Consider the following 19,127-nt stretch of genomic DNA (forward strand, 5'->3'; position numbering starts at 1 on the left):
GAAATCATCCCCAAGACCCGTCAGACCTCAGTCTTGCCCAGAAAACATGGCACCCGGTGGCCAACGTCGACAGCATGGCTCCGGGAGCAACCAGTCTGCACCCAGAGCCCCGAAACCACTTGTCTCTGTGGTTGTGTACATCTCGAGCCCAGAGAGGGGTCCGGCAGACGTTCTCTGCTGTGCCCACCAGGCCCGTTGGCTTCTTACCAGCGCTGGGTCTCTTGGGCGGTGGCGTGGGCTTCTTCTCCCTGTCTAGAGAGAAAAGACATCGAATCAGCAAGACCCGTGGCTGAGAAACTGTACCATCTCTCAAGAATGCCCTAGGTGCTCTTAAAATAGTCGAAGAATGTCCCAATCACCCCACACACAGCCCCCATGGCTCCGGCAGTGCACAGGTTCTGGAGCGTGAATTCTGAGCCCTACAGGACCCCCGTGGACGGGTACACAGCCTGATGCTGGACGCAGCCCTTGCTGAGACCAAGAGCAGCGGGGTCTTTGCACTGGGAAGGTTTCCTCCCTCTACCCAGAGCGTCTGGCTTTTCCTCCCCCGACGTGAGTCCCTTCCCGGGTCCACGCTCGACACACTCACTACGTTCAGATGGAACACTCGTCGTCCGTTTGGAGACACAATTCTAACACGAACCCTGTCACCTCGTGGATTGTAAATCGCCGGACTTACCATCGAGGGCGTCCGCCAAGTCGAAGTCTTGGCCTACGAGGACAGACAGTCCGGTTAGGAATCAGGAAAACAGTCATGCAAAAACCAAGAAGGCAATATTAAAAAAAAAAAAAAAAAGATGGGGACTGAAATTTTTCTGGACTTCATGACGTTTGCAAGACTTAGTTGGTTTTTAAAACGTAGAACGTGCCGGAAGGTCTCATGTCTTCGACATGCTCACATCCATGGGGAAAAGACAGATGACAGTTTACGTTCGAAACAGCTGGTGATTGTAACATTTAGCAACATAACAATTACAAAAACAGTGTATAAAAAATGTGTATAATAATTTTTTTTAAAAAGTGGGTAACAATTTAAAAAATGTGTGTCACAATAAAAAAAGGTGTGTAACAATATTAAAAATGGGTATAACAAATTTTTAAAATGTGCATAATGATTTTAAAATGGGCATAACAGTTAAAAAATGTATATAACAATTTAAAAAATGTGCATAATAATTTTTAAAACATTTGTAACAATTTTAAAAATGTGTATAACAGTTTTAAAAAAGTGTGTGGACCAATTTAATAAAATGTGCGTAACAACAGTGTATAACAATTTTAAAAAGGTGTATAACAATTTAAAAAAGTGTGTATAACAATTTACAAAATGTATAACAATTTCAAAAAATGTGCATAATTTTTAAAATGTGTATAACAATTTAAAAACATGTATAACCATTTAAAAATGTGTGTAACAATAAAAAAGTAGAACAATTAAAAAATGTGTATAACGATTTTAAAAAAATGTATTAACCGTGTTTAAAAATATGTGTAACAAAAAAGTATAACAATTTAAAAAGGTGTCTAGCAATTTTTAAAAATGTGATAATTTTTTAAAAGTGCATAACAATTTTAAAAATGAGTATGACCATTTAAAAAATGTGTATAAATTTTTAAAAATGTGTTTAACAATTTAAAAAACATTAGCGGCAGCTAGAGCACTAGGAAAATACGGTCATTTTGCCCGTGTGTCCCTCAGGAACATCAGACCCCCTCCAGTAATGACTAACGATATCCCATACGTGACGAAAACACACACACACACGGACAGAAAAGCCCCATTTGGGACCTACTTTCCCGACGACGCACCCAACCTGCATTTCTTGCAAACGCACTGAACCACCCAGAAAAGCGGAGAAAGTGTCTTCTCGGGTCCCTGGGGTCGCTCGAACCCCCGGGGCATCTGCGGAGACGCGCCGCGTCTTCTCTCCGGTTCCCAGGGTTTGGACGGACACCGTTTGCGTGCCACGGCCCCGGGGCCCGTTCCCCACCGGCTGCACGGAAGGCAACCTAAGGACATCTCGGAGAAGCCCGCACGCGGGACTTTTTGTGGGTAGTTGTGTGCATGTGTATACGTGCATGTGTCTCCGCGTCGAGTGTGTGTGTATCTGTGTGTGCACTTGTACGTGTGTGTGTGTGTTCCTACGTGTGTGCTAACAACAGGCAGGCAGAAGCCGGCGGCCTCGGGCATGGGCATGACGGTCACGCGACCCCCCGCGATCCCCCACTGGGCTGTACTCAGGATCCCAGACCTGGAGTCCCGCCGTCTACACCCGCGTGGTCCCGACACAACACACACAATCATACGACGTCCTGCACGCGGCAGGTCTCTCTGAGGCAGCAGGTGGGGTTTCACCGACGTCGCCGACCCCGCTGGCCGTGGCATAAACGCACACGCGTGTCCACGTCGTGGGTCGTATTTACAGAGGAATCTGCACCTGTTCCCCCACACGCTTCACCTGCCATCCCCGCGCTGAGAGCTTCCCCCGACGTCCACGCCCCTCACCCCGCCCTCGGGAGGACGGCGGACGCTGACAGCGGGAGACGCAGACAGGGCTCTCGGCGACGCTCAGAAGCCAACCGCCGTACGGACTTGTCCGTGCGCCGCCCAATTCCTGTGATTTCTGCCTCGTGAGAGTGGACGGTGACGGACGGACGCCACCAGGAGAGCAAACGAGAGAGCTGTGTCCACGGACTCGCGTGCGTGCTTCTGTGTGTGCACTCCTTACGGGCGTGTGTGTGCATTGCACGGGAGTCCGTGTCTCTGTGCCCGTGGCCGTGTCTGTGGACACCAGAACCACCGACCAGGAGCTCGCTCTCCCTAAAACGCCGCCTCGGGTCCTGCCCAGCCTTCCCCGCCCCCGCTGCGAGGCGGCCATAGGTCCCCTGCACACCCCTTTCCACTGACGCCCCGCAGCCCCCACACAAACCCAGCGGGAGCAGAGCGAGGAGGGATAGGACAGGCTCTCCGATCGCCCTCCAGCCCCCACACCCCCAGGCTGCCCTGTCTGCTGTGGCTCGTGTCCAGGACGCTCTGCTACAGACCACGGCCGACACGGCCATCCCAAGACCCCAAGGTCAGCCAAGGGCCGGTCTGACGGTGGATGGGCAAAGGGAGACTCCATCCTTCTCAGCCTCCCCCCAACTCCCTCTGCGTGCCCCAGGAGAATGCCCTCGGCCACAGAGTGAGAGCCTCCCTCGTGGGCAAGACCCCCAGGCATTCGGCGGAGACCATTCAGCCTGGATCCCAGGGCTCGGGGCTCTCCCTGCCCTCTGCCCCCTGGAGAACCCCTTTCTCCTGGTCACAAAGCCACAGCCTCGCCACAGATGACAGAATCCCGGGGACTTCCCCCAGGGAGTGCTCCCCACACAGAGCTGGACAGACATTCAGGGGCACGGAGGGGCCAGCTTCCACGGAAAGTCCCCCCCGAGCTCAATCACGAAGACACGTCCCCCTGCCCTGCCCCTGTGTGGGTTCCCCGATGCCAGCTGTACCAAGACTGTGCCGATGTTGGCAAAAGGGACGCTCGCACTTCGTGACCGGCTCGAGCCCCCACGGGGACAGTCAGGAGATGCAATGATTCAACACCCAGCAGCACCGGCCGGCCGGAACCCCTCCTAAACTGTTCCTGACCTAACCTAAGCTCCCCGTCCACACGGCTGGCCTACCAGATCCAGCCCAGCACTGCTCACTCTGTCTCACCACAGGCGACCACGTCAGGGGGCCCCCGGCTCCCGGCAGAAACCCTCCTGTGCCGGCCGCTCCCCATACTGACTTCTGGGGACAATCGTCACCACCGGGACCAGGAGCCCAGGCCCCGTGTCCAGTGACCAAGGCACGTAGCTCCTCGGTCCCAGCGACACGCAGACCACGGTGCACGAAGCCCGTTCACCCCTGTGGGCTCCACCACCCCTCAACGCTGCAGATGCTCACGGCCACGCAGGGGTGAGTCACGCAGGGGTGAGTCACGTAGGGCGAGGCTGGCCCTGGCCGGAGGGAGAGACACGTGAGTCATGCTGACGGCACCACGCCGGCCGGCCGCAGCCCCTCCAGCCCTGTATCAGTCAGTCCTGCTGGGACGCAGGCTGAGCCTCGTGCGGTCCCCAAAGCCTCTGGGCAGGAGGGCGGGCAGCTCCTCCTGGGTGCACCCCTGCCTGGGTCTCCTTCCCACCAACCCAGCCTAAACCGGGTTTCTCTGAAATTCTACCACGACAAGGAACCACCACAGAAATACAAAGCAGGATGGAGATTTGCATAATGACACAAGACAGGTTCCATACAAGGAGCTTATATATTACAGGATTACCTAACAGAAAACTTATAGATGTATATTCAGAACAAATTCCATATGTTGACATATAGAGAGTATGGGATTCTATATAGAATATGGAACAAATTTTAGATATATATTTGGGATAAATTATAAGCATTTACATATATAAAATATAAAATTCTATATAGAATATGGAATAAATTAGACATATTTAGTATAAATTACATATAGAATAAATTATATATATTTACACATATATAAAATACTACGGAATAAATTATATATATTTATACATATATAAAATACTAAGTTATAAACTTAGAATAAATTATATATAATAATTTTATATAACTGTTATATGTTTTAATAATAAATGACAGAAATTGGAAATCATATAACTTACACACAGACTTTATAAAATCTAGGGATAAATCATATTAAAAATATAAGTAAGTTATAGAAATTAGAATAGGAACAAAATATATTGATGAGTCATAGAAACTAAATCATGTAATTTATAATTCTATGCAAAACCTATAAATTACATAATAAATATGTAAGATAAGACACAAGTAAGTTGTAGAAATAAAATCAGAATAGAAACGAAATGTAATCATAACCCGTTATAGAAATTGGAATTCATGTGCTGTATAATTTACACACGTAAACCCATAAACCCTATAAACAAAATAGAAATAAGTTACAGGACGGAAACACGGAAACAGGATTTGGAATAAAGTACAGACCCGCGTTTTACGGACTGACACGTTATAATTTATACAGAGCTTATAATCTATATAACCATATAAATACAATTACAGAAATAGAATGAGAATGGGAACCCAATAAATTATACCGTTTTGGGAATTACACAACTCCCAATAAATGATACAATAAAAATATACAATTTAGACAAAGTGCAAATCTTCCAATTTGCACACACCGTCTGCAAATCACAGACACAAACATCCAGAGACAAACACGTACACAAATAAAATAAGTCACGGAAAGATGAGAGGAGAAAGTCCAAGGAGGCAGTGAGGCCAACGCTCACATTGTCAGATGTTTTCTCGGGGGTGCACCAGAAGAACAAATGTAGGTAAAGCCTGCGATGCCCCTGGGGCTTTCCAGTTAACATAGGAGTCCGCACGGACAGTGGGAGGAGCACAGAGCCCTCCCCAAGGCGCCCCGGTCCGGTGCTGTCGGTGGAAACGCCAGGGTCCCCCCAGCCCAACCACCTGTGAAAGACAGAGCCGTGGGGACCGTCCATGCTCCGTGCCACGACTGCCGCCACCGGGGAAAGGCTTTTCGTAAGAGAGCCCTCCCCCACCCCAAGTCACGTGGCACGCCCCTGAGCAGCCGGTGTCCAGCTTCCTGGGGGCTGGAGACGGGGTCCCCTCCACAGGACGGAGCAGCCCGGCACAAAGCGCAGAGCGTGGGGACACACAGAGGGGTCGGCCTCGTCCCAAGCCCTGCAGGTCAGGAGGACGACGGACATCGTGACCACGAATGCCACCTGACTGCATCGTATCTCTCGATACCGAGAACGTCCTCGTGTTTCCGGGGGCAAGACGGAAACCGCTTCAGAAATACTCCGTGCCCTTTGCAGACGCGGCATCGAAGGGCCCGCCCTTCCCAGTTTAAGATTCATTTTGGACAGAGGGAGGGCGCACGGAAGGGGCAGAGGGAGAGGGAGAGAGACTCTCAAGCCAACGCGAGACTCGATCCCACGACCCCGAGATCACAACGTGAGCCAAAACCAGGAGACTGACGCTACACCGACCAGGATGCGGGATTGTGCTGGTCCTGGGTCCAGCTTCCCCAAGACGCACGACGGCACGACACCGGATGTGCACAAAAACGCACAGTGACAGACGCCAACGAAGGCCAAGCTGGTGGACTATCGCCACCACTCACGCAACGGGAGCCAAGATGGCGGGCTGCACATACATGTCTGTGAACCCAAGGCATGGCGCTTGCCCTGCCCGGAGAACGTTCCTGGCCACAAAACGGAGCCAAGCTCAGCGTCATGACGGTCTTGGGCATCATGGGCACCCCGACGGCTCACGTCAACTCTGTTGCCTGTTTCAGTCCCACACGGATTCACCCTCCCCAGGGGCTGGGATGCGCCAAGTCCTTTCATGTAAGTCTATGCCACGGTGGAGGGGAGGGCAAAGGTCTTTCTTGGCGTCACTCTGGGGACGGCCCTGAAAGGTAGGCCAAGCTGTGCACAAACCTTGGGAATATGGTGAGGCTGTGGGTTGGTGTTGGGGACCATGACGGTCCCCAAATCTGCCTGTGCCAACACATTCCTGACAGGCCAGGATGCCATCTGTGCATCTGCCTTTCTAACACCCTCTGGCCGGGACCCTCTGCTGTCTGTCCTCTGCTTGGGGCTCCTTGCAGTACTCTGTTTCCCCCAGAAGCATCCAGTGTCTCCCCTACAAGAAGCCAAGGCATTGCTTCCCCAAGGGCAAGCTCCAAAACCAGACTAGAAGCCCCCATTCCGAACCCAGCCACCTCCCCAACTGTGCTCCCTTCACACAGAGCCCTGCGGGCCCACCTGGACTGGCCCCAAATGACCCATTAGAGGATCCCAAACTCTTGTCAGCTCATGGAGCCCTTGGTGGCTCTGGAAACTGGCCCGAGGCTGCAGAACAGACTCGACCTTCTGTTGATTAATTACAGTCCATTCCCACAGGTCCCGGAAGTTACATTCTCTACGTCGTAGGGGATGTTGCATGCACTGATACTCCATCTTCGCTCCTAGGGATGGACGGGGTTACGACCCCACCGCCGTGGGTCCCGTGTTCCCCAGGGCGTCAACGCAGGACTTTGCTTTCTGCGTGTTTCTGCTTAAACAGACCATCCTGGATCTGTGTTGTTTATGCATCAGCATGGCCAAGCACAGGACGCAAAAATGCAAAAGAACGTGCCGCCACACAGACCACGAAAAGGACACTTGAGGACAACCTGGAGGCCGGTCGGTGGATCGCATAGTCTACGCTTCTGCACCTGTCCCTGAACACGGACGGTATTCATCTGGGAGTTCCAAATCCATGTCAGCAGGGGGGCAAATGCACAAATACGGGATTCGTGAATATGAGGAACGCACTGTATTTCGCTTCAAACAGCATAACCCCAGGAGGTCCTGCGGTATCTAACACAGGGGGCTGTGTGTTCCTCAAAACTTTAAACGCTTCCCCAAAAACAAACCCAGGAGGGAAAGCCACACATTTAGGGCACCTACGGCCTTCATGGGGATCTTCTCCTTGGCTATACATGCTAATCTCTTCTTTCCGTACCAAGAGAACTCCTATTCATACCTCAAAGCCCCGAGAAAATGCTGCCTCCTCTGGGAAGCGCTCTGTCCCTCCTCCTGAGCACACTGAAGCATTTTTTCACCACGGCGTGCACAGACAGCTTCTCAGCTCCAGCCGTGCGTGATTTCATAAGCCCGGATGCTCAGCTCAAGGTCCCGGTGAATTAAACCAGGAATTTTGTGGGCTGGGATTCAGGTACGTGTTCACACTGACCTGCCTGCTCAAAACCCACCCGGGGAGTTTGAAACGCACATTCTGGGCACCGGGGCTGCCGATCACGTAGCCACTGCAGGCTGGTCTACAGCTAGAAATAAGCTACGTTCTTTCGGCATTCACCACCGCTTCTGCCTTGTCATCTCCTCCTCCAGACACCCTCCAGATGATCGCACACACCTAGGCTTCCTTTCTGCAAGCCATGCTCCCCAGCCTAAAAAGCCCTCTTCGCGCTTTGTCAGGCTTCCTCTGCCATGAAGGTCTGTCTGCTCGTGGAAACTTGGTGCCCGTGGAGGTTTCCACCTGCGAGGAGCCCTCTCTGACCCCCTGGGGCAGAGTGGTCCCCTCTCCCCTTCACGACACAGCACCAGAAGAGATATCTTGCTTGTCTCTCCCCTGGCAGAGAACGGAGGACGGGGACCAGGTATTTCTTCTCGGGACCCCAGCACACAGCAGAGAGAGAATACAGATACCACTGGGAATTCAATCTATGCCGGGTGAAAGCACACGTGAGAGCCGGTGGCTGGGTGTGTGGGTGCGTGCACAGACGGACGGGCGAGTGGGTACGTGGGGAGATGGATGAGAGGGTGGGTGAGTGGGTGGATGGAGAGAGAGTAGATCTATACATAAAGCTCAATAAAAGGAAAAAGTTGGTGTTAGTCATAAATAAATGATGGGGGATAGATAAAGCATGGGTGAGCAGATAAACTAATGGATGGACAGACCAATGGATGGATGGATGGATGGACGGACCAATGGATAGTTGGATGGATGGATGGATGGATGGATGGTTGGATGGAAGGATGGATGGACGGACCAATGGATGGATGGATGGATGGATGTGTGGATGGATGGATGGGACGGACAGACGGATAGATGGATGAATGAGTGAGTGGATGGACGGATGGACGGACGGACGGACGGATGAATGGACGGATGGACGGATGGATGAGTGAGTGGATGGATGGATGGACAGACAGACACATGGACAGACAGATGGATGGATGGATGAGTGAATGGACGGATGGATGGATGGACGGACGGATGGATGGATGAGTGAGTGGATGGATGGATGGATGGATGGACAGACGGATGGACAAACGGATGGATGGATGGACAGACAGATGGACGATGGATGGACGGACAGACGGACGGATGGATGGATGAGTGGATGGATGGACGGATGAATGGATGGATGAGTGAGTGGATGGAAAGATGGATGGATGGATGGATGGACCAATGGATGGATGGATGGATGGATAAATGTGTGGGTGGATGGATGCATGGATGGATGGATGAATGTGTGGATGGATGGATGGATGGACAGATGGATGGATGGATGGATGGATGGATGGATGGATGGATGGTTGGGTGGATGAATGGATGGATGGATGGACAGATGGATGGATAGATGGATGAATGTGTGGATGGATGGATGGACAGACAGATGGATGGATGGATGGATGGATGCATGCATGCATGGATAGGTGAGTGAGTGGATGGATGGAGGGACAGGCAGACAGCTGGACAGACATATGGGTGCATATATGTACAGATGGATGGATGGATAGTATATGAGCAGGTGGATGGATGCACACATAAAACGGTGGACAGATGGGTGGACAGAACAAGGAATCCATGCGTTGTTGAAGAGGCCTCAGTCACTGATCCTGGATCTAGTTCACTATCAGCATTCAGAGTTCTTGTCTATCCGGACTTAAGTTTCAGTCAATATAGGATAAGCTCCTGTACTTCCCTATCAAGCCACATTATTAAGAGAGGGAACTCCCTCTGTGGTCTACACGGCAACACCTAGAGAGCTCCTACTAGCCCAGTGGCTCTGATGCTTGGGTCTTGCGATCCAACATAAATCCAACGACACAGGCAGGCCTGGGCAAGAGTGATTTCTCCAAGCTCCTCAGGGACCCAGCTCTGGGGCCAGGTCCAAGAACCTAGGATCTGGGCCTCCACTGGCCACTGAGGGTTCCTGGGCAGGGGTGGAATTGCAACGGCAGCTCAGGCATCAGGACAGAGAGCAGAGGAGGGAGGTGAGCAGGAGAATGAGCAGCCCTGAGCCTGGGATCTTCTCCACCTCAACCCTCAACAACTGGTTTAGTAACACCAGCTTCCCCTGCAACGTTATGTGTTTTATCCTGGGCAGTAAACCATGAAGTATCCTGAGAAGGACTCCCCACCGCCCTCCTAAAAGAGCCTGAAAAGCCCAGGGAAGAATGTAGGTAAGGGGTCTTCCAGGCATCCGAGAAAAGTGTCGGGGTAGGGGTGCAACTCAAGAAAAGAACGAGGAAAGAAGAAAGGAAGGAAGGTTGAAAGGGAAATAAAAAGGAAGAAAAGGCAGAAATAGTGAAAGGAAAGCTAGTAGGAGCTCTCTAGGTGTTGCCGTGAAAGGAGCAAGAACCAAGAAAGATTCAGACCTTGAAACGAACAGGATTGGGTTAGCAGATGGAACCCAGGAGGAAGGTGATGGCAGGAGTGAAGGGTGGTTCTTCCATCTGAGAGTCGGAGCAAATGGTCACATCACAAAAGATAGGAATGAAGGAGGAGACCTAAGCTGAGGAGAAAATAATGAGAAGTTCCAGATACAGAGCAGTGGAGACACCACGGGTGCCGCCAGAGGGACCTGGTTTAGAAGCTGTTACCGACACCAGCTTAACCTGCAGAGAGATTCAGGGCTGGTACCTCAGGGCAGGGAGCAGTGGCCTCCCAAGAGGGGGACAGGGAAGCTTCCTGTCCTGTAGCCAGACCCACGGTGCCAGGCTTTGGCTCATCTTCCTCTCTGTCATCCTCACTCCCGGGTGCCTTTCCCAACTCCACGCCAGGTCCCTCTTGTCCGAATGCAGAGATTCTGACCCCTCTGTCACCTGGTGATAGGCTTAGGGTTCCCTGGGATGAGTGCGGCTGCTTTCAGAGCAACGAGACATGTACACCTCCACCTGGGAGCCTCTCGGGACAGGCTGGGGCCTCTCTCTCAGCTACGCATCTATCACCCAGATGTCTGTCTGCCCATCCATTCTGTCTGTCTGCCTGTGTATGTATCTATGTATCTGTGTGTCTACTTAGTTATCTATCACCCATCCATCCATCCATCCATCCATCCATCCATCATATCTATCTGTCCATCTGTCTTTCTATCTATCTATACATCCATCCATCCATCCATCCATCCATCCACCATATCCTAACCCTAACCTTCACCCTTTCGAGGGCCACCTCACTCCAGCCAGGCCACAAGTCCTTAAGCAAGTGCCCCGGCAGGCAGGGTCCATGGCCTCATCTTTCCCACAACATCCAGCCCCGAGTGACACGCAGCTGTTCACAACCATCTCCTGCTCCGTGAGACCCCAGCCCATCGGTCCTTGCCCGCCACACCGTGTTGCTCTGCCTCAGAGAGCCGTCTCCCCTCATCCTGCTGGGGTACGCTGGGGTGCACTCTGCACGGAGTTTGGGGCAAACACCACCGTTTCCGTTCGCGCTGAGCACAGAACCCACGCCCTCCTCCAAGAGAAGACAGCGGACAGCCTCAGAAGGGCTCGTGCTGTAGATGGCTTCTCGCAGTATTTACAGACCCGACGTGCCCCTGGGACCCTGTGCCCCCGAGACAACATCAACAATTGATACTCTGTCCACGTACAACACCAGTCCACGGGGCGCCCCAGTGCATGGATGCCTCGTCCACACGGCATGCCCTAACGCCCTCCAGGGAGCCATCGGACCAGCACACGGTGGCTGTGGCAATGGCAGCGCTGAACACAGGCAGCCAGAAATCTCTGGCCGCATTGTCTCAAGATGACTAATGCCTTCCAAAGCCTGGGAATGCAGCACTCTGCTCCTTGAGCCCCCTTCCCGGGGTGGGCGGTTCATGTAAGGACGAACAATTACATTGTTACAGAAAGCACTGCCTCACCGCAACTATGTTGCTCTCTGCAAAGTTCCTGATACAATGTAATGTATCAAAAGAAAAAGGCGGTGGTGGGGGGAGGGTGGACACACACACACACTTCTCCAAAACTTCCAAGCGCAGAAAAAGAATGTGAGGAACTGTGATTGGCACCGCATTTGGATGGGCAAGTACTTTGGGACCCTGCTGCCTCCCGTCCAGGGCAACAAATCCGTTTTACATCTTGCCTCAGGCCACCCAGACGCAGAGAACCGCAACAAAGGGCTCACCGGGGCTCCCTCTGTCTGCCTCCTGGCGAAACACAGGGCTGCTTTCACTTCTAGTGAGTTTTCTTCTTGTGTCCACGCGGCCGGTGGCACGCGGAACTCCGGGCCCATCAGTGCATCCTGAGTTACTGCTGCAGGAACACACCGGTTTTTCGTCTTATGACCACCTCCCTCGGCGTGGGGGAGGAAGGAGGAAGCATCTGGTTTCCTGTTTAGGGGATTTTTACTGATCCGGCTAGAGAGAATAGGGAGAGAGCTCGCGAGGGATGGTGGCAGCCTTGAGTCATTCCGAGACAACAACGCCGCCGCCGAAACACACCCGAGGGCCATCTGCCCAAACTGGTCTAACCACCGGGCTGGGGCAAGGAGAAGAAATTCAAGAAAGGGAAGTGTCGCATCTCTAGACGCGTGAAAGATACTACAGATTCCCTAAATACAACGCGAACTTTGGCGAGGGTCCATCGGTCACCCCCAGACACTGGTCCCCACGGGAAAGAGTGCCCCGCTGTTGGATGGTGAACCACCCCACGCCTCCAAGCACCATGGCACCAGCAGGATCACTGGGAGTCCATGCGACCTTCTCTCCCAGAGCACGGTGGCCGCGACCTCGCAGAATCCTGAATCCTCACAGCTGCTAACGGGGGTGGGGTGGGGTGGGGGGACAGAGGCCCTGTGTGTTATAGGGTCTCTAGATGGTAAGGGTTCACGGTGAAAATAAATTAAAAACAATAGTCCCCTCTGAAAATACTGGAGGAACATAAGGGAAGGCCTGATTTCCCCCACAAATAACAGCACCGGGAAAGAGCTTGCAAGACCGGTTTCCGTAAGGTTGGAGGACAAGACTCAGTAGAGGCCATCAACTCTCGTTCAAGGGTGTGTCCTTCCCCGATGATCAGAAAACGCACCTCTGTCTGCAGAAAGCATTTCCCAAACCACTAATATTCCCCTTGCCCCTAAAAGGACTTTTGGAGATCCCTCCCTAAACACGCGCTTCATGGTCCTTCGCAAGAATCAGCAAAGGACCAGAGGAGGTCCCACAGCCATCTCCGTCCATTGACCTAGGACAGACGCCCAGACCTTAAAACAAAGCACGTGCGGACAGAGGGACATGTCTGGAGTCCCCTGTGTCTCTCTGACCTCCGCAAAGGCTGGGCATCCTCCAGCCTCTGGGCGTCCGAATGATCCCAGGTAGAGACACAACAACGTTGATTTTTTTTTTCTTTATTTGAAGAGTGAGGGCTCCAACTCACGACCCCAAAATCAAGACCTGATTTAAGCACATCTTCCCAGAGACACCCAGGCACCCCCCTAGGGACGCTGACTAATTCTGAGCTTCCAAACACACGTGTACCCCGTCTTTATGTCATAAGTTCCATTCGATTCTTTTCCCCCTAAAAGAAGTCATCGTGCACTGGAAAATCTTGGGGTGGGGGGGAACACCACGACGCCCACGACTGTGGTACTCAGGGTCCCGTGGGGAAGCCACGTGCCAAGAAAAAGGGCAGTTTCCATCCACGAAATCGAGCTGGGACCCCTTCCCGTCAAACTCGTTGTGTTGCTCTAAGAGCCCCATTCTGCTATAAATGAGAACAGGCAGCCAAGATGTCATCCAGATGGAAGAAAAAAAAAAAAAAACTACAAAACTCAAGTACTTTCCTATCTCGACATGCCAAAAAAGAAAAAAAAAAAAAAGAAAAAGAAAAAAGGCGTGAGCCTCATAAACTGAAAACGGAAAAAAGGGGCCCAGGCAGGGAGGTCCACAAAGTGCAATTCAATTTTATCAGAGCCCAAAGGGCAGGAGGGCAGGGAAACAGGCGAGACCATGAAAGCCAAACCCGAAAGCCATACCCAGGGGTCAGAGAGCAGAGCCGTCATCAGGAAACCGAGAGACCAAGCCCAAACTGGCTTTGGATATTGGGTGCTGCCTGACTCTGGGGTTGGGGAGGGACGTCCCGTGCAAGGCTGGGCGTTGAGAGTGTCTGGTACCCCTTCTGCCGGCTGTCACAACTCAAACTAAATAAATAAATAAATAAATAAATAAATAAATAGAAAAAAAGAAAAAGAAAAAATGCAAGTATCCCAGTGGGGGAAAGCCCAGCTCTAGAAAAGGTGAAATGCCCCTTTACAGCTCCTCTGTCCTGGGATTCGCATGAACCTTCCCCAGGGAGCCCTGGGTCCCCACGCGGGACTTTGAAATCTGTCCCGTGCTGTTAAAAGCAAAGGTCTGTCCCCAGGCTCGGCCGGCTTCGACAGCCACTGTGCAAACCACGCGAAACACCTATTTCTACAGGAAAGTGTGTTCTGACCTTCAGCAAACGGAAAGCAGTTTCCTGATTTAAAAAAAAAAAAGTATTTGTATCTTTGGAGCTGCTGGTTCCCGCCCCGAACCCCAGAAGGATCCTGTAGGGAGGCGTGCATGCGTGTATGCAGGGGGAGTCTGCACCCTTGAAAAGATCAACGGGTAGTAAGGGCCCATCCTTCCCACCTTTCTCTGCTGTTGGGGTGAGGCTGGCTCCCCTCCGCTGCCTCCGGGAATTTCAGTAAAATATTGCCCCATGTTGGAGCTGCCCCGCGCAATCTGGATACAAATCAGGTAATTTCCCGGACAATCATACCATGGGTTGTTCTAAGAAACAAATCACAAAAGGACTCATGTGGGGCCCCAAAGAACAGAAGGAGGCTGGCCCAGATCTGTGAGGCAGACCCTGACCAGAGAGCCCCCACGCGGCTCACCAAGACTGCCCACCGGGTTCTTGAAGTAGGAGACCGTCCCGGTTCTTGGAGCCCCGAGTCCTGGGTGTGTGTTTAGATGTTCCTCCAGCCCCACCACCACCAAGGATGGTCCGTCCGGTCCTGAGGAACCAGAACCACTCCGGATCCACGGCCCGGGGACCCTGCCCACGGAAGGGGCTCATGAAACCTTCAGAAGACAGACACACCCACATGCCCAGAGAACCCTCGCACGCTCCTCTGCGCCGGTGTGATGCCAACAAACATATCGAAAGACAACCATATTGGGGGGGGGGGCAAACCCATTTCTGCCGAACCAGCCAGAGCCAAGGAAAAGAGGACATTTCTCCCGGAAGGAAGAGAGAAACGGGAGGGCCATGCCAGGCCCTCCCAGCCAGGTCGTGAAGTGTCCCAAGATGTTCCCCCCATACACCAGGCTTAATCTCCCCCTGAAGCCACCCCAGGGCCCCGGGGCCCATTCCAAAAGCCCCCACATGAATTCACAAATCCTCCCGCAAAACAACCGGGGTGCCAGGCATTCAAAAACTCAAGCCCTTACTGCAGAGCTGGAGGCCCCTCCAACAGCGGGAAAGTCCCCAGCACCACACAGGCCTCCCGCCATGACTCCTGTTTGCAAAACAAGGAGTGGACACCTTGGAGCAGACCCGTCCTGAAACTCCTCTGCCCGGCGCCGGACGGTCCCCTCAACAGTCTGGCCACCCTCTCCGGGTGGGTCCTAGGGGAAGGGGGGTGCGCAAGGGAAATCAATAACCGTCAGGTGGAAGAAGTTTCCAAAATGTCTACGCCCAGCAAAAAATAAGTAAATAAATAAAAAGTTTTAAAAATCGGAGCTCTCCTCTTGAAAGGACAGAGAGGGAGAAATAGGCTGGCAACTTCCCCTTTAAAGGAAAGCCACAGGAAAACAGGCAGCGGCCAGGAACAGGCACAGGCTGCGTGCGCGCAAAGTGGGGGGTCGGGGTGGAGAAGGGGAGGGTCCCCAAGGCTCCCCTCGTCCTGATACAACTTCTGTGTTTTCTGAATTCTCCACCGGAGCAGACGCGCAGCGCGCTGAAACCGCGTTCCCCCTCCCCACGCGCGCAGCGAGCGCCCCAGTCCCTGAAGCTTGGGCACACCGTGTTTCTGAACGTGTCCAAAGCTCCGAGCCGCTCTCAGGGGCCCCCACCCCCGCTCGGCGGGCGCGCAGGCTGCACAGCAGACTCCAAATTTAGGCCCGGAACGCAGGGCGTGGCTCCCTGCGCACCAACAAAGACTGCGGCCCGGGGTGCGCCAGAAAGGGGGGGGGGGTGCTCGGGCCGCTGCAGGGGAGCAGGGGCGCACACGCGGGGCCGGAGGCACCTGAGAAGTGTCCCGCGTGCGAGCACCCAACGCCAGCGGCTCCCGCGAGCGCCTCCAACTACGGGAGTTGCTGACTTGGAAAACACACGCGGCATTTCGGCCCTGGAGTAAGTCCAGACCCGCCCCGGAAAAAAAGTTGGAGCGCTATGAGGCCGCCCGTTTGGGGCGTTGGCTACCGGCGGGCACGGCGCGTCCCGCCGAGCGGGGAGGAGGACCCGGGGTCCCCGCGGCGTCCCCTGAGGCCCGCCTCACGTAGGGCGCCCCCCGAGGCCCTCCCTGGGGTCCCGGCGCGCGCGGCCGTGTGCGGGTCGTCCCCAGGCCGGCCGGCGCCCCTGGAGCACTCCGCCCGCCCTCGCCCCCACCAGGCCCTCCAAATCGCTCACCCCGGGCGGGCACTAGGGTGCCGAGCAGGCCGACCAGTAGCAGCGCGACGGCGGCCCGGGGAGCCATGGTGCGCCCGGCGCCGCGCAGGAACCGTCCGGGAGTGCGGCGCGCGGGCAGCGGGGGCGGCGGGCGGCTGCGGCGGCGGCTGCGGGAGGGCCCACGGGGCGGGGCCGGCGGCGGGAGAGGTCGGTGGGGGCGCCCTGTGGCCCCGCCCTGGCCTCCGCTCGCCCCGCCCGCAGTCCGGGGACACCTCTGGGGCGGGCCCAACGCAAGGGAGTGGAAAAGCGGGGGGGGGGGGGGGGGTTGGCCTGGTTACTCAGGGCGGCGCCGAGGGGAGCAAGTGACCCCTCCCTGCTCAGAAGGTGGGGCCCCTCCTAGTGTGTCCGGCCCCTAACGGGACCCGCGCCCCCAAGAACGCGGAAGAGGCCCCTCCCCGCCCCGAACTCCTAACGGGGACGCGTGCCCCCTCGAAGCGAGGCCGAGTGAAAGGCTGTCCTTTCTCAGGAACCGTGGTTCCCTGGCCCCGGGCAGCCCCCCCAGTCCCATCCCAAAGTCCGGTCTGAACCGACAGAGCCCGGAGCCGGGGTGGGGGTTTGGGGGGCGCAGGGTAGCGCCCCAGCCCACAGCCTCTACAAGGACCTCCCTGGGAGGAGCCTCCGAAGCCTTCGCGCACCCCAAGCTGGGGGCTGGGCGCGCAGACGGGGAAAGGCACGAGACCCCTCCCTCGTCCCCTGGGGAGGTGGTGCTGGCGTCCTGCTGGGTCACTGGCCACAGCCCAGACCCCAGGCTTGGGGCTGGTCCTTGTCCCAGAACATCAATATCTTTCTCGCTGAAATGTTAGCTTCCTATTCTCTCCGTGTTCCTTCAGAGAACAGAACATCTCAGAGGGAGAAAAATCCCTGAGTCAGATTCGTGCATTCTCCCCTGCAAACCCTACCCCGGCTACCGGCCAGCTCCACCCCACTCTAGCCCTCTCTTCACCCCTGCAAGAGTCAGGGCCCTTCCTCCCCGCCGGCCATGGGGACACCTGTCCAGCTGCTGTCCACCTACCGCCACCTCCCAGGTCCGGACAGACACAAGGCAGGCCAGACAGCACCCTGGGGCCCGCCTAGGGCAAATGCAGGGACACGTACTTAAAAAGGCACCGGTCTGGCCATATCCGGCTGGATGCTTGGAGGTGTCCCATTTTCCATCAGCCAACAGGAACCCCACCACCGTAAGACTGCGGTGCCAGAGGTAGGAAGATCATGCAGTCCTTTCTCCGGAAAATGCAATAATCAGCCTTTGAAATCAACAGGCTCTGACCGTTTGGCCAGAGACCGGCAGCCCTCTGTCCTCACGCACCCGCTGCCCCTACATACGGCCTCTCCGTTCCTCCCCGTGCAGCCTTGACTCACCCCCAGGGAAGCCAGTGTGCACGTCTCCCTTCCCCGGCCACAGCCTGGCAGCCCGTGCTGCCTGTGGACCCTGGACCAGGGCTCCCAGGAGGCTCTTCTTGAGCAGCAACAGGATGCCGGAGCTGCGGCAGCCCTTTTGGCATCCTGAGGCAGTTCAGTAGGCTGAGAGAAGCCACTTGTGTTTGGGACCAATGTCAAAAGGCAAAGACCTCATCCCTGCTCACGGAATGGCCCGTTTTAGCCCTGTCCCCCGCCCCCGCTGTTCAACCTAAAACCTCAACCGGGACAATGTTTAACCTCACTCCCTCGGGGCTGAGACTTCCCTATCCACACCATGGTCAGCATTCCAGAACACTCTCCAGCCTGGGCTTTCCTTTCATCCCTGAGGGGCTAGGTCCGCGTCACCAGCTCTCACAGATAGGCACGGTCACGGGAACTAAAAGCCAGGCTTTCAGGCTGGTTGGTTTTTTTTTCTTTTTCTTTTTTTCTTTTTTAATTTATGTTCGTACAGACAGGCGTCTTGGACGCGTCTCTTTCTAATTCATTAAGTTGATTTTTTTTTTTCTCTTAAGGGCCACCTTCCTTGGCTCAGAATGAATATTTCCATCATGTTTCGCAGACGCTCTGGCGTCGAGGTCTAAGCTGCAGAATAAAAATTAAATTAATTGACGGAGGCCCCTGAGGTGTGCCCAGGCATCGCAGAAGAGATCTTTGAAGGACATTCGTGAAGATCTAGACAGGGAGGAGGGAGCAAGGGTCCTTTTCGTGCGGGCTTCTTGCTCTGCTGGTTGGGACTCAGGGCCGGAGGGAGGGCGGACCGTTTTCGGCATCCCCTGTAACTCACGCACACACACACACACCTACGGACTAGCCCTTCTCCGTCACTGATGGACCATTCTTTGTGTGACCACTGGGCTCTGTCTCTCGACCCAGAAAGCGGGTCTCGACGTGGGCCCCAGGAACCCCATGCACAGAGAAAAAAACCATCTTAGAAAGCAGAACAGAAAAGACCACTATTCTTGTGGGGCGTGCGGGAGACGGACAACCTCAGCTGTCCTTAGCAGAAGTTTGCAGAAAGCAAGACCTGTCCAGCGGGGGAAATTCCAAGGGGCCATGCCCGGTTGCAAGGGCTTGGGCAGCTGTCTCCGTCTTCTTGGGAACACTCTGTCCTCACGGCAACCCAAAGCTGGCGTGGGGGGAGGCTCCCTCTTTGTGGCCCTCGAGTCAGAAGACGCAGCCAAAGCAAAGAACGGGAAAAGGGAAGATTT

General features: G+C 54.4%; 1 protein-coding gene across 1 annotated transcript in view; it reads right to left on the reverse strand.

The window, feature by feature from the left end:
- Positions 1–16,632, reverse strand: part of LOC309856956 (CD99 antigen-like) — a 31,334-nt gene extending 14,702 nt beyond the window's left edge. The window contains exons 1-3 of the mRNA XM_082718767.1: positions 16,462–16,632; positions 680–712; positions 208–252 (exon numbers count right to left, since the gene is read on the reverse strand). Coding sequence (XP_082574893.1) covers positions 208–252; positions 680–712; positions 16,462–16,528 — 145 coding nt within the window. The 5' untranslated portion in view covers positions 16,529–16,632. The remainder of the gene's footprint in view (positions 1–207; positions 253–679; positions 713–16,461) is intronic.
- Between the last annotated feature and the right edge of the window lie 2,495 nt (positions 16,633–19,127).

This window comes from Mustela nivalis, assembly GCF_964662115.1.
Source record: "Mustela nivalis genome assembly, chromosome: Y".
Taxonomy (NCBI): Eukaryota; Metazoa; Chordata; class Mammalia; order Carnivora; family Mustelidae; genus Mustela; species Mustela nivalis.